Source organism: Lichenostomus cassidix, chromosome 12 (assembly GCF_008360975.1).
Source record: "Lichenostomus cassidix isolate B80296 chromosome 12, HeHo_3.0, whole genome shotgun sequence".
In the NCBI taxonomy this organism is placed as follows: Eukaryota; Metazoa; Chordata; class Aves; order Passeriformes; family Meliphagidae; genus Lichenostomus; species Lichenostomus cassidix.
Genome location: NC_139493.1, coordinates 20,603,629 through 20,618,316, shown reverse-complemented (window position 1 = coordinate 20,618,316; position 14,688 = coordinate 20,603,629). Strand labels below are relative to the sequence as shown.

General features: G+C 43.1%; 1 protein-coding gene across 2 annotated transcripts in view; it reads left to right on the top strand.

Moving 5' to 3' along the window:
* BICD2 (BICD cargo adaptor 2) overlaps positions 1-14,688 on the top strand; it is a 109,059-nt gene that overhangs the window by 46,948 nt on the left and 47,423 nt on the right. For both annotated transcript variants that reach the window (XM_085073179.1, XM_085073180.1), the window contains exon 2: positions 4,753-4,965. In XM_085073179.1, coding sequence (XP_084929305.1) covers positions 4,753-4,965 — 213 coding nt within the window. The remainder of the gene's footprint in view (positions 1-4,752; positions 4,966-14,688) is intronic.

The window sequence follows — 14,688 nt, the reverse complement described above, 5'->3', positions numbered from 1 at the left end:
GGGCTTCATTTGAAGTAAGCTGGGTGTGACCAGTTTATGTAACATTGAAGTTTTTGGATGAGGCTGCCTCATCCATTTGCTGTCCAGATTCTTTTTTCCATTCATAATTGTTGTGGAGAGCTTCGAATTCTTGAGGTTTAAGACATTGTCATCAGAAGATTAAATTTGTAGAAATCACCTTAATTTAGCACTGAGATTTTCTGGGCTATTTAAGAATATGATAGCGTATGTTTTTTGCATGCCTTGGGTCTTCTGATGTGTAATTCTGCAAACACGAAAGTTGATTTAATAGCAGTTAATAGCATTTTTTGTACTAATTTTGGTAAACATTTGGTAAACCTTCATCAGCAAATTGTGGTAAATTTCTCATTAAGGGTTTCAGGGATGTTAAAATTGGCCTTTGGGCAACGTTGTCTAGTATATTTGAAAGAAGAGGGGAGAAGGACCTCATGGACTGGCATGGCTGATAGGGGGTGGCAGCTAGACAAAAGAAAACCTGTCAGGGTTTCAGTTGATCTGCAGCTTTGGCAGCAAGTTATGAGCAGGAACCAAAAATTAGCATCTGAATGAGTTGGTGCACTTCTCTGAGCTTGGCATGCGCTGCCCTCGCACCACATAACTGCAAGCCCCCAGCTGGGAAGTGTTTCATGTTTGCCTGGTCCACAGGTAAATGGCTGTACAGAATTTGGGCTTGTGTATTACAGAATTTGAGGTTGTGTGTTGGGGGTCGAGGTTCATTTATGTTGGTTTCGGATGGTGTTAAACTCAAGGAGGGCTTTTGATGTGTGTCTCATGCAGCTTTCTGAAGAGACAGTTGTGAGTAAATTGTACCTTTGTCCAGCAAACTGCTTTCCAATGCACTGACAAGCACGGCTGAGCAAATAGCAAGACAGCATTTTGGTTCATGAACTCTTTGATTTTGCTTTTGCCACGATCTTAGGAAATCTGGAAGATAAGAATTTCAATAGTCCCTTAACATTGGTGTCTCGTAATTCCTAGAGGCAGCTGATGAGCAGAACATGGTGTTTTGCAGCCCTCATGTCAGAAGCTTTTATTTTGTGCAGAGGTACTCCAAAGCGTATCATTCCAATATAACTGTGAACAGTTTTCTTCCGTAGCAGATGGAAATAGAAGTTTTGGAAGAGGAGGAAGAGCAGGGTAACTTTAATTTCTGCTTCTGTGTTTTAGATAATGTTAAAGCAAAAATAAATGGGCAGATGCTGGACTCCAGGATGTGTGAAAGTTTAGGGGTTTCATCCATAGCAGTAAAAAGTTGGTTTTCCTTTTAATAGCTTGGTTTAAGACAGGTCTGGGTTGTAGCTATGGCAGGTAATTGCATTGCCCTGTAATTCTGCACAATTTTGTTAAAAGTTACATTTCCTGTTCTGCACAGGAATTATGAATGTATGAGGTTGTTTCTAAGTACATACAAGAGCGATAACAAAGCTTCATTCGAGTGGCAGTGCTTTTCAAGGTGTTGTCTTATAAATGCACACAGCTTGAATTGTTCCAGGCTTCCTGTCCTGATGACCAAGGCTCTTAAGGCGGTTTCTCTGTTCTGTGCGTGTCAGAGTCCACTTAGAGTTCTGTAATACTTGAATTAACAGCAGGGTTTCCACTGACACTTTACAAGCATGCTGGCAGAGAGCAAATAACAGCCTTGCTGTGCCGAAATAACTTGAGCCCACAGAGAACAGCAGCATCCTTTGGTAGGAGTGACCATGAGCTTGTTTCTGCATTTAGTGTGTGTGAGCAGTTCCCATTTGGTTGTGTCAGCTGTGCCAGTTGGGACAAGCCTTAATAAAAGGCAGTTTCTGAAAAGTGATGATGCCTTAATGATTTTTAGTTTTTATTCTTCATGTGTCTGTAACTTAGTGTAGTTCTGTGCTTCTTATAGAAGGCTAAAAACATCTGTTCCCAGCTTCGTTAGCCAAAACAATTGCCTCTGAATAGAAATCCAAGGACATTCATTGCCCTAGGGCCTGAAAATATGTAAACAACAGTGAGCTGGGGAGGGGAACAGTGAGCAGGGGTGGTTAACATCATCACCTAAGGTTGTGCTTGAAGATTTAATGGCCAATATGCTAATATGACAGAACTTATAAAAGATGAAGAGCTCGTGACCTGGCATCCATTTTGGGTGTAGCCCAAATTCAGGGCTTTGCTTGCTCTGAATGTACCTTCAGGCCTTGAATAAATTTGTCCACTTTTTATTCTCCTAACTTTGTCTAGTCTTCTGTTTCAAGTAGCCTATTTTGGCCATCAGTGAGTCTGACTGTCATAGTGAATGGAAAAACCTCACATGAAAGTGATGATAACTTACTGAACTTCACCTTGCCATCACCAGAAAATAGAGTTGTGATTTGTCTCAAAAAATAGTGAATGACTTACAGTGGACCATGGAATTAACAGCACACCTTCAAGCCTCGGAACAAGAATATGCTCTCTTTTATGAAAATGTGGGAAACGTGTAAGCTGATGAAAATCTGTCATATAAGAGTAAGATTTTAAATATAGAATTCATTGTTGGAAGATTTTACAGATGCCAGAAAGCATAAACCTCTGAAAAATAAAGGTCTATTTTAAATGGGTAACTCAATAATGATAGCTCTTCCAAATTTACATTAAGCATTCTCCTTCTAGGCCTAAGGCAATCCCCAGCTCAGGGAGATTGTGTGGTTTCTTGCACCTTTCTCTGAAGCATCTGGCATTAGCCTCTGTAGAAGACAGGATATTGGATTAAAAAAAAAAAAAGCCCAGTGTCATCCTCTGTGGCAGTTTCTGTGTTTAAGTACTCCACGTCAATTGAGATGTGGACAAAATGATGACATTTTCTTTCCAAATGTTAAAGAAAACAAGGCCTAGCATCTGACTTAGAACTTTCAAGAGCAAATTAGTCATTATTCTTAAGAATCCCTCCCTTAGCGTCATTATGAGCTCCTCAATGGAGTTATGTCTGGACTCTGAGGTCTGGCTGATCAGTTGTAGCTTTAAGTGTCCTGAGATTCTATTTGCTGTTTTGGCATCCTGCTACTGAGCAAATGGTGCTACTTCACTGGGCAAGAGATGTCCATTGTCCCTTTCTCTGTGCCAGAGATTTGTCATACGTGCTGCTCCATGAAGGGCGGATCTTAATTTATTATTAAGGGAGGAAGAAACAGTGTATTTGAGGAGCTGGCATGCTTTTTGTTACCCTTTTAACATTTATGGAGATCTTGGTTATTAGGCTTTTAAGCTGCTTTGTTGAAATTCATTTGACGAGGACTTGCACAGATGGTGCTTTCTGTCTGAAATGTGACACTTTTTAATTTCCCTTAGGTCATCTTGGTGAATCTGGCTAGAATTTCTGCAATGGATATTTGTCTCCTGTATCTCTGACTTGCTTATCTGAAATAAAATTTCGTCTGATGGGAGCGATATCTGAGTGCCTTTAATCATAGGCAGAGCTAGCATACTTGATCAGCTGTTTAGGTCCTGGCATAGTCAGTAGTTTCTGTGCTATAAGTGTGCCTGCTGTAATATACAGAAGTGATAAAACACTGAAATCTGTTTCTCTTCAAACCAGATTTTTTTTCTTCTCTGACAGTATTTTTCTGAAGAGTTGGCAAAAATTTGCCAATTGAAAATGAATGACTAGATAAGGAGTTTCATTAGATGCTTCCCTGTCCTTGAATTTGCCTGATATTAATGTTGACTGGGGAAACCTGCCATGTTTTGGCATCCCACAAAGAATCTGTGGCACCTGAAAGCTCCAAACACACCTTGGGTTGGATTGTGGTGCATGCATGCACACTTAGAAGATCACATTTTTAAACTCATTGAATATGGCTGATCTGCCAGAGAATGTGTTACAAATATAACTACTGAAAGTGGCTAGCTTTGCTCTCCAACATGTACCAGTGATAGCCACAGACTGTTCCATACTGCAGCAGCTGTGGTGTCTGTGTGGGCTCTGGGCATGTGTGGAGAACACTACCAGTGGGACCATCACCTGGAAGGGCTTCAAGCAAAATGAAAACCGCTAAAAAGAAATGTGAGGAGGCAAAATAATACCAATATCAGTACAAGCCAGAGGCAGGCTGGGCCAAGTGGGTTGGATTTCTGGCCTTCCTCCGAGTGCTTTTGCTGGCACACTGCTGGGGATTGATGTCTCCAGCTGGCTGGGGGAGCATCTGCTGACTTACTTCAGCCAGCATGACCCTACTGGCTTAGCCTGGATCCGGAGCAGCCCTGCCGATATTGCCAAGCCCAGGGGAGGGGACTGTAATCTCCAGCCAGGAGCAGCTGCAGGGAGGTCCCAGCCTGGGAAAGGGAATGGGCTGCTAATACCAAATGTGTTCTCAGTGATCCTGGTTTTGCAGAAGTGAATCTGACCGCTCTATAGAGAATATGTGCGTGTGGCAGTGTCTGGTCATCTTGCAGTCATCTGGTTGAAAGCCACTCTTATTTTAACAGCAGACTGAAGTCAGTACATTGTTGTTCCCTCCCACGAGGGTTTACGTGAGGTTCTACTTAAGCATTCTGCATTGCAAAAAAACCACTGGGTGCAGTGGTTTACTTTCAGGAGCACAGTGTTGGCCACTTACTAACATTCAGAAATCTGACCCCAGAATTGGAGGGTATAGGAAAAGGTTACATTTCTTTGCCTCAAAAAAATATATGAGGGTAAATGTTTTCAATTATTTAAAATTAAAGTTACTTATGTAAAATTATAGGTTTACTGATAAAAGATGTGTTTTCGTACTGTCCTAGGCTTTTGGACAAGCCCATACCAACCACAAGAAGGTAGCAGCAGATGGAGAGAGCAGAGAGGAGACCTTGATTCAAGAATCAGCTACGAAAGAAGAATACTACATGAAAAAGGTTATGGAGTTGCAGACAGAATTGAAGCAGATCAGAAATGTCCTTGCCAACGCACAGTCTGAAAATGAACGCCTTAATTCTGTTGCACAGGAACTGAAGGAGGTGAGTGAAGATGCACAGGGTGCACTGCTATGCAACCAAGAAAAGGGAGGATTCTTGAGCTAAAAGATGTGTGGCTGCATATTTGGCCATGGTGGTGCTGTGGGTGCACATCAGTTCCCTCAGTTCCAGAACTGCTAGCTTTAAAAGTGGAGGAACCTGTTTAGGCCAAGCACAGAGACCCTTGGATGTACTTCAGCCTCATTCCCAATACAGATTTTCTTGCTGCAAAATATTTGTGGCATAATTTCCCTTTTTATCCCTTTTTCTTCCCTAATTTCTGAGGGTGTGGGATTATAACAAAACATCGAAATGCACAAAGAGAGGGATAGTAAAGTTTACAGTCTTGTGTTTCCTGTCATGAAGTGATGGCTTGTTTTTTTTATGTAGGTTGCTTAACGTAATACCTCAAAGTAGTTTTGACCTTTTATTGTTTTACTATTGAAACCACATGTTTTTAAGGAGAGATAATTGCTGAGAAATTAGTTGAAGAATTTAAGTACTTAAAAAATCTGTAGCTCTGCAGAAGTCTTTGTGGCACGGGTGCAGAAATGATTGTTTTGAGAGCTCAAACCATTGCCTTAATTCAGACTGGTGAAACTACAGACTGTAAGCCACAAATGGATGGATTAAACAGTCAGCAGTTATTACTCCTGAGCTTTCTTGCACCTTTCTTTGAAGCACTGGGCACTGGTCTTGTCCAGTCCTAAGCTAGTCAGCTGGCCTCCCCTGCCAGGAGGGGAGGCTATCCAAGAGCCCACATCTGAATTTCGACTTATTCCATGTGACTTCAGGTGCAAGCGTCTGTGTTGGTTTGAAAACAAACCAGTGAGAGATCACAAGTCAAGATTGAAATTAAAAATAAGTGAAATAATACAAGGAAAAGCACTGACAAAGTCAGATACAACCTAACACGCTGTTAGGGTGGTAGTAGCAGTCCAGCTGAAGTAGTCCAGTTGAAGCGGTGATCCTGTGAAGGTCTAGTCTCCAGCTGAAGATCCAGTAGTAGCTCTGGTCCTCTGGGAACCCAGTAGACAGGGAGTTCCAAGGCCAGGTTATATCCAGGTGGGAACACCTGGCTCCTCCCTCCTGGGCAGAGCATCTCACAATGGGATGAGATAAGTCCATGAGTCACACGGTGGGTCCCTGATGGCCCATTGCCTGTCATGCGGGGTGGGTCGTTAGCAAGTGATAATAGCTAACAGATGGCCCATTGCCTGTCATCCGGAGTGGGTGATAGCAGCTAATGGCCCACAGCTAGTGGTAATAGAATACTTAACTACATCAATATTGCAACCTAGGACATTATCCACCCCTTATTCTATTACCATCTACACAGTTCTCACTTAAGATAAGGTCTCCTTGTGGGACACAACGGGTTTCTCCATCTGCCTGCATCACCCACCAAGTATAACCAGGTCCTTGGGCAAAAACCACTCCACGGATGGGTTTGCCTTTGCCTGAGGTGGGACTAATCCAAACAGTCTTTCCTAAAAAACCTCTTACGTGTACCACAGGGACTTTATCTCCATCCACTGTGTGCAAAGGTTCGGACTCGGCAGGACCGGCTCGATTGATAGAACCCCTTGTGTTAACCATCCAGGTGGCCTTTGCTAAGTTCAGTTCCCAATTTTTGAAGGTTCCCCCGCCAAGTGCCTTCAAAGTTGTCTTCAGTAGTCCGTTGCACTGTTCAACTTTCCCGGCAGCTGGTGCATGATAGGGGATATGGTATATCCATTCAATTCCATGTTCTCTAGCCCAGGTGCTTATGAGGCCATTCTTGAAATGGGTTCCATTGTCAGACTCGATTCTCTCAGGGGTACCATGTCTCCACAGGACTTGCTTTTCCAGACCCAAGATGGTGTTCCGGGCAGTAGCATGAGGCACAGGGTAGGTCTCTAACCATCCCGTGGTTGCTTCCACCATGGTCAACACGTAGCGCTTTCCTTGGCGGGTTTGGGGAAGTGTGATGTAGTCAACTTGCCATACTTCCCCATACCTGTACTTTGACCATCGTCCACCATACCACAGAGGCTTCACCCGCTTGGCCTGTTTGATTGCAGCGCAAGTCTCACAGCTGTGGATGACCTGTGAGATGTTGTCCATGGTCAAGTCTACCCCTCGGTCACGAGCCCACCTGTATGTCGCATCTCTCCCTTGATGAGCAGAGGCATCATGGGCCCAACGAGCTAGAAATAATTCTCCTTTGTGCTGCCAGTCCAGATCCACCTGTGACACTTCCACCTTGGCAGCTCGGTCCACCTGCTCGTTGTTACGATGCTCTTCATTAGCCCGACTCTTAGGTACATGTGCATCCACGTGTCGAACTTTCACGGTCAGCTTTTCTGCCCGGGCGGCGATGTCCTGCCAAATCTCAGCGGCCCAGATGGGTTTTCCTCTGCGCTGCCAGTTAGCCTTTCTCCAGCGATCTAACCATCCCCATAGCGCGTTGGCTACCATCCAGGAGTCAGTGTAGAGATAGAGCCTTGGCCATTTCTCTCGTTCGGCAATATCCAAAGCCAGTTGGATGGCTTTAAGCTCTGCGACCTGGCTCGATCCACCTTGTCCCTCGGTAGCCTGTACAGCTTGTCGTGTGGGGCTCCATACTGCAGCTTTCCATTTTCGATCTGCGCCTACAATTCGGCAGGACCCATCGGTGAAGAGGGCATAGCGTCTTTCACTCTCCGGCAGCTCGTTATACGGGGGTGCTTCCTCGGCACGTGCTACTTGCTCCTCTGCTTCTTCTGAAGATAATTTAAAAGTCTCACCTTCAGGCCAGTTTGTTATGATTTCCAGAATCCCAGGGCGATTCGGGTTTCCAATACGGGCGCGCTGCGTGATGAGGGCAATCCATTTGCTCCACGTGGCATCAGTGGCATGGTGGGTAGAGGGAACCCTTCCCTTGAACATCCACCCCAGCACTGGCAGTCGGGGTGCAAGGAGAAGTTGTGTTTCTGTGCCGATCACCTCTGAGGCGGCTTGGACTCCTTCGTAAGCTGCCAAGATTTCTTTCTCGGTGGGAGTGTAGTTGACTTCAGACCCTCTGTAACTTCGACTCCAGAATCCCAGTGGTCGACCTCGGGTCTCACCAGGCACCTTCTGCCAAAGGCTCCAGGACAGACCATGGCTCACGGCTGCAGAGTAAAGCACATTCTTTACCTCTGGTCCTGTCCTGACTGGTCCAAGGGCTACTGCATGAGCAATCTCCTGCTTGATCTGGGTGAAGGCTTGTTGCTGTTCAGGGCCCCAGTGGAAATCATTCTTCTTGCGGGTTATGAGGTAGAGAGGACTCACGATCTGGCTGTACTCAGGGATGTGCATTCTCCAAAAGCCTATGGCGCCTAGGAAAGCTTGCGTCTCCTTCTTGTTATAAATATAAATGAGGGGTTCTTTACCATGAAAGTAAAAGATGTTCTGATTATGTGAACTGAAGAAGAAAATATATTTTAATGTGTGTGCTTTTATGTACGTTAAGAGTAATAGCTGACATGACATGGTACAATATAATATGTACTAAATGGCATATTTTAAACCTCCACAAATGATTGTCACTGTTCAAGACAGGCACGACATACAAAGACACGACTCCAGGCTAAGTAGAAAGGAAAGTAGAAGTTAAGTTTATTGCTACAAAGTCTCTTTTATACTATTTTCTAACATTCGTGCCATATAGCCATTGGCTTTCAAATCTGTTATTACACAGCATTATTGGTTAGTTATTTTTAGTACACATCTTTTGTGAGCAACAGCCTCCCGCTCACAGGTGTACATTCTTTTCTTGTTTTTCTGTTCATTGTTTTTTGCTTCTTGCCTCCGTCTATGTTATGGTTCTCACGGGTATGAGCAGTTTGTAACGCAGTTGGTGTTAGTGAGCTGAGGCAGGCCAATGTGTGTCAATTCCCACAAGTTATCAGCCATATATGAGCAGTTTTCTCCCTTGAAGATTATAAGATGGAAGCTGTTTTTCTGAGGTTTGTTTCAAAGAAACTTTCCTGTTCTGCACTAACATCTAACAGGCTTTATCAAGAGTATCTAGATCTGAAGGACAGTGAACACCAAACACTTACTCAGCCTGCTGCATGCAGGGAGCTTGCTTCCCCCTTTTTTTTGTTGATAATGATGGGATTATCAGGTCTGTATTGAACACAGACATACATCTCTTTATAGTGGGATGTTTTTGTTTGTTTTAAACCATAGAAGAAAGGGATATCCAGCACGCAGATCTCTATAAAGATCTGTGAATTTTACCCTTCATCCTGTTCTCTTGCCTCCTATTGGAGGAATTTGGCATGACTTTTTTTCCCAGGGTCTCAAGCAACTCCTTGTGCATATGGAAGTGTATAAGAAAAATAACAACCCTCATACTCCAGTCAAGTCCTGTAAATAATTTCCTTAACTAAGTTTGTGTCTTATGAAGCTCACCCATACTCTCCAAGTAAGCCTAAAAAAACGAATCAGCCAGCCCTGACATCTTTAGTCTTACGTAAGACCTCTAACTTGGTCTCTGACTGTGAGTAGCCAAATGCTTCACTGAGGGACACACAAGTAACTCTAATGGGAACAGCTTCATACAGTCACAGAATCATTAAGGCTGGAAAAGCCCTCCAAGATCAACAAGTCCAAACACTAAACTAGCACTGCCAGGTCCACCATTAAACCATGTCTCTAAGCACCACATGCACATGATTTTTTTACACTTTCAGGGGCTGTGATTCCACCACTGCCCTGGACAGCTGGTTCCAGTGAAGAAATTTTTCCTAATATCCAGCCTAACCCCCCTGCCCCCGGCGCAGCTTGAGGCCATTAACCTCTTGTTCTGACACTTGTTACTTGGGAGAAAAGCCAGATCCCTATATGGCTATGAGCCTCCATTCATGTAGTTGTAGCGAGTGAGAAGGTCCCTCCTGAGCCTCTTTTTCTCCAGGCTGAGTCCCCCCAGCTCCCTCAGCTGCTCTTCATCAGACTTGTGCTTCAGACTCTTCCGCAGCTCTGTTGCCCTTCTGTGGACATACTCCAGCAACTCAAGGTCTTTCTTGTTGTGAGGGGCCCAAAACTGAATACAAGCTTCGAGTGGAAGCAGATCTTCAGTTGCTGGAAGTGTAAGACGTGCTGTGTTAAATCAGGCCACCATGACCATGGCTGCCTTCCACATGCAGTAACATGACTGCTTCAGTCATCTTTCCACATCCTCAGACGTGGAATATACAGGGGCTTGTATCAGCTTTCTGGGACTTGCAGTTAAAATAACGCAAACAGAGGTGGGAGAGGTATTGCTGGGAAGCCTACTCACAATATTTGACTGTTTCAATTGCTAACAGGTATTTATTTTTTGGAGCCAGTGTTTTCTTCATGGTAGGCCATTAAGTTGTTTGCTAGACCTGGTCTGCTCAGAGTAATGATGGCTGGCAATTCTTTTATAAATTGGTAATCTGCTGAAGTTCTCCAGGTTTCCTTGACATTGTCAGGGAAGGAAGAATGTTCCTCAAGTTATGAATACACGTCTCTCTCCCGCAAGGATTTGTTGCTAAGATGTGGAGTTTGTGTTGCTTTCTGTTCCTCCCCCTTGAACACACTGGTAACCCATACAGGAACATGCCCATCAGCTCGTCTCTGCAGCCCAGAAAGAAAAACCTCCATGTTCTGCATTCCCTAAAAGCACTGTAAGGAACTATACTTGAAGAAGGCGTGGGTGATGTTGTAGCACAGAATATGTGGCAATGACACTTCATGCTCTAAATTGTACACTGTGCACTACAGGTAGGTGACCAAGAGTGTTTTCAAATAGTTTATTATCATGTATCCTAGATTTGAAGACCTCTTGTTCATGAAGTCTGGCCTGTAGTTCTGTATCAAAATGGGAGGACTCTTTCTTCCCTTTTTATGTAAATGGATATATTTTCAATGCAACAAAAATCATATTAAATTCTCCATGTTATTGCTGTGGTATTTCTGGATATATTGCAAAGGTCAAAGAAACTGTGGAGGTAGTGATAATCATATAGCAAAAATATGCTTGGTAGAGTACTTCCATACATATTCACATGGTGTGGAGTAAACCACTGCTCTGTTCTGAATAGTGTCTAATCTGTAATGCTGCATATAAAGGTGAATAGCTTAGAGAAGGGAAAGTGTAGAAAGAATTATTGTCTTTCATGATAAGAATCTTAGAGAAGAAAGAACGAAAAAATTACTTGATCTCTAGATATTCTCCTTTCAAACAAAAAGAATAGTAGTAGAGGAGGGTTTGCTGCTTTTGGAAGCAGAAATGAGAAGAATGAACAAAGGTCAGATATGTGAATGGCATTAAAATGGTGTGAGATTCATAAAGCGAGAAAAGGACATTTTTCATGGAGAATGTGATTTGGAGCAAGGGAAAGAAAGATTGCTGTAGTGGTGCTACTTGAATTATTAGAGAAGGAGGCTGAAAAGCTTTGGAAGTTGATAGTAGAATTGGTTGCTGTGGAGCAGTGGAGCTTGGAGTTTTGGTATCATGAGAGTTTTGACTGCACTGAAGAGAGAGATAAAATAAAGGCTTTTCTAGAAACTTTGTCCCTGGAGGTACAGAGACCCCATGGAGGCAGAATGAGTTGTGAGAGGAACTCACAACTCATGGTCATGATCATAAAAGAAACTGGAGCAGGCTTGTTGATTTAGGGAAAGAGGTGAGAAGAAAATTGAGGGTTGGGGTGGGATATTGGCATAGAGCAGGGAGCTCATACCAGTTTAAGGAGCTAAAACAAAAATAGTAATCTCCTTGTTGCAGAATATGGTGAGCTTTGCTAGAATGCCTTGTAGCAAGGCTTTGTGAGTGGCTTTATACTTCTTATTTGTGTATCAAATATACTTTATCCTTTGTGTACCAAATGAAGTTGCCTGAGTGCTGGTATATAGCACCTGTGGGGTAGAGAGCAGCGAAGTAGGAGATGGATGTAGAGGCAGAAGAACCAGTTACAATCAAGTTGCTGGAAAAAAATTAAGCAAACTGAAGTTGTACGACAGTTGAGTGCTTTGAGTAAACTTCTATAAAACCAGATTGCAGGCTGGTGAGGCGAGGAAAAAGGGTATTTTGTGTAAAACAAAAAAAGCAAAGAGCCCAGCATTTGCCCTGTGGGCAAAGTGTGCTCTAGGGGTCGCTTATCCTGACCGTACTGCGTCTGCCTCGTCTGCAGGAGAGGCTGCAGCGTTGGCACTGCACATCACTCACTTCCAGTCCCTGGAGCTGTAGAGGACAGGATGCAGGAGACAGGAGCATTTACACACTGTCTTTTTCACCCTGAAATGTCAGAAATGAATGTGTTCATGAGACTTAAAATTGGGAGTAAAGTAGTAGCATGACACTGTTTTCATTGTAACACACTGGGATAAAAATGATTCTCACCCATTTCTTCTTGTTCAAGGATTCTGTGGCAGCTTTTATCTTCTGATGGAAAAGTGTCTGAGCTTAAAGGCTCTTGCAAAACTGATTACCTGTGGGGTTTTTGGTGCCTTCTAGCCCCATTATAATACTCAAACAACGTCCCACAGCAGCTTAGAAAATATTTCTTGATTCATTGCTGGTTTTTTGAACTGTGCATATGGAAGTGTATAAGAAAAATAACAACACTAAAAATAATGCTAAACTACACAAGTTACATCTGGACTGAGCAGCATGACTGGAAATCAGCTCCTGAACATGCTCTAAATGTAAAAATGGCTGTTTGCGGGTTAGCAAAGCTCTGTTTCTAAAAGCCAAGCAGCAACAAGCCTGGTCCTTGAAGGAGCTGAGCCCATCATCGTTAGTGTGCAGGACTGGATTTCTTGTCCTCTGATATCTTGAAAGAATTAAAAGGGTCACAGTGTGAATAGGTGGGGCTTGGTTTGGTTTTTTTAACAAGAAGTTGCCTTTTGTGCAATGCTGGAGCTTCAAAGGCAGTTGATAACATTCATAGTGGTGGCTGCTGTGTGCTGGCTCAGCACATTGCAGATGGCAGCTGCTGCTTTCTTACCCCGTTTTTATTTTAGCTGAAGTTGGTTTTTATACTGACAGCATCCTTTTTAGTAGTGTTTGGGTTTTTTATTGTTTAATATTTTTTTAGAGAGAGCTGAGTATTTTTATGAAAGGGCAGTACTGTGTGTAGTTTATAGCCATTTGAAGCATAATAAAAATCCATTCTGAAGCAGGGAAATTGTAGTGGAAATTCAGTTGATGTGTTTTGCAAATACTTATGGAGGCATTTGTTCCTGATTTCTGTATTGTTTATATATTCCACGGGAAGATATTAATAGCAGTGTTTCCCTTGCTGTGATGGCTGCTGCCTAGAAACTGAGTGTCCAATATGAACTAATCCTGAAAGTGGAGACATTGAAAGTCACCATTTGAACACTGTATTTTCAGATTTTAAAGAAATACTAAAATAAACTCTTGTTCTTTTGACATTATAATACTCTAAATATGATCCTTGAAGTTTTAATTAGCAGTTAATATTCCTAGTTACCATCGTGTGGGAATTGACCTGGCAGCACACTTGCAGGGCAGCTTTTCATTGCTGTGCTAAAATGAAGTTGCTGGGCATTTGTGGATGCCTCAGTGATGGCAGGATCAATCTGAATTACTCTGTCTCTTTAGTCACAGCTCCTGGTGACCTTCATGGTGACCTTTGGTCTGCCCACAGTTTCTGAGAGTGTGAGCAGTGGAGGGAGAAAGCCTCTTGCAATCTTTGAACAATGTAAAATCAATCTGTACTATTGAAAGGAGCTGGAGACACACTGCTCAGCTTGAAGTTACTGTGCAGAGTGCTAATTAAAGAGGTTTGTGTCATGTGTGTTGTGTGTGTCGCTCCTCCCCCACTGAGAGAAAATTTCCCCTCTGTTGTCAGTGAGATTTTCAGATGCAGGAGATTGCTTTGTTTTACCTCTGCTTGGGAGTGTTGCCATTCATGCAGATGATCCTTGGCAATCCATCCAAACAAGGTTCATTTGGGTCAGATTGGCATTTTCTGAAAATATGAAAGAGTGTATACCACGGTGTGCCTCAAAGTAGTGCTGTAATGTGCTGAGCCAAAACCATCCTTTGTTTGCTTCTGTGGTGCTGTGTGGATGGACTGGCTCAGAGCTGTGGCTGAGATTTATTTTTACTTAACATATGGAAGGTTTTAAGAACATAACTTGTAACAAAATATCTCTTGGGCAGAAGCACAGAAGGGCCAGTTGGGGGATATCACAAGTAATAGTGCTCTGCTGTTGCTGTCCTTGTGACTCTATCATAATCCATTGCTTTTTTTTTTACCTTGTGTTTTGGTTTTCAAGTTGGATTTTGATGTACTTTACTGATATTCCTCTTTAGCCTTTTTTGATTTTTAGGTGAAATAAATTTGGGGTGCTAATGTATCAAGTCTCCCTCCATAGCTTCCCGGAAGTGCCCACTGCATCATCTGCAGATGAAGGAGAGGGTCCAGATTTTTTTTTTTTTTTGACATTGCTTAGTATTCTCTCCCTTTATTTCATTTGTCAGTGGAGCTACTCATTTACCCCTATTAGATGTTAGCGTATGATTGCTTAGAGGAAGGTGTCTGCTGCTCCAAAGTTGAGCAGATGGAAAAAGCCCAGAGTAGTCAGCATTTCCCTGGACCAGAGCTACCTGTATGTCAGGTGGTACTGCTCCAAGCTGTACCTGATGCAGCCAGGAGGTAAGCACTGAACTACTATATAACCAGGTATTGAGTTATTGCATGTAATGAAATCCAAGTT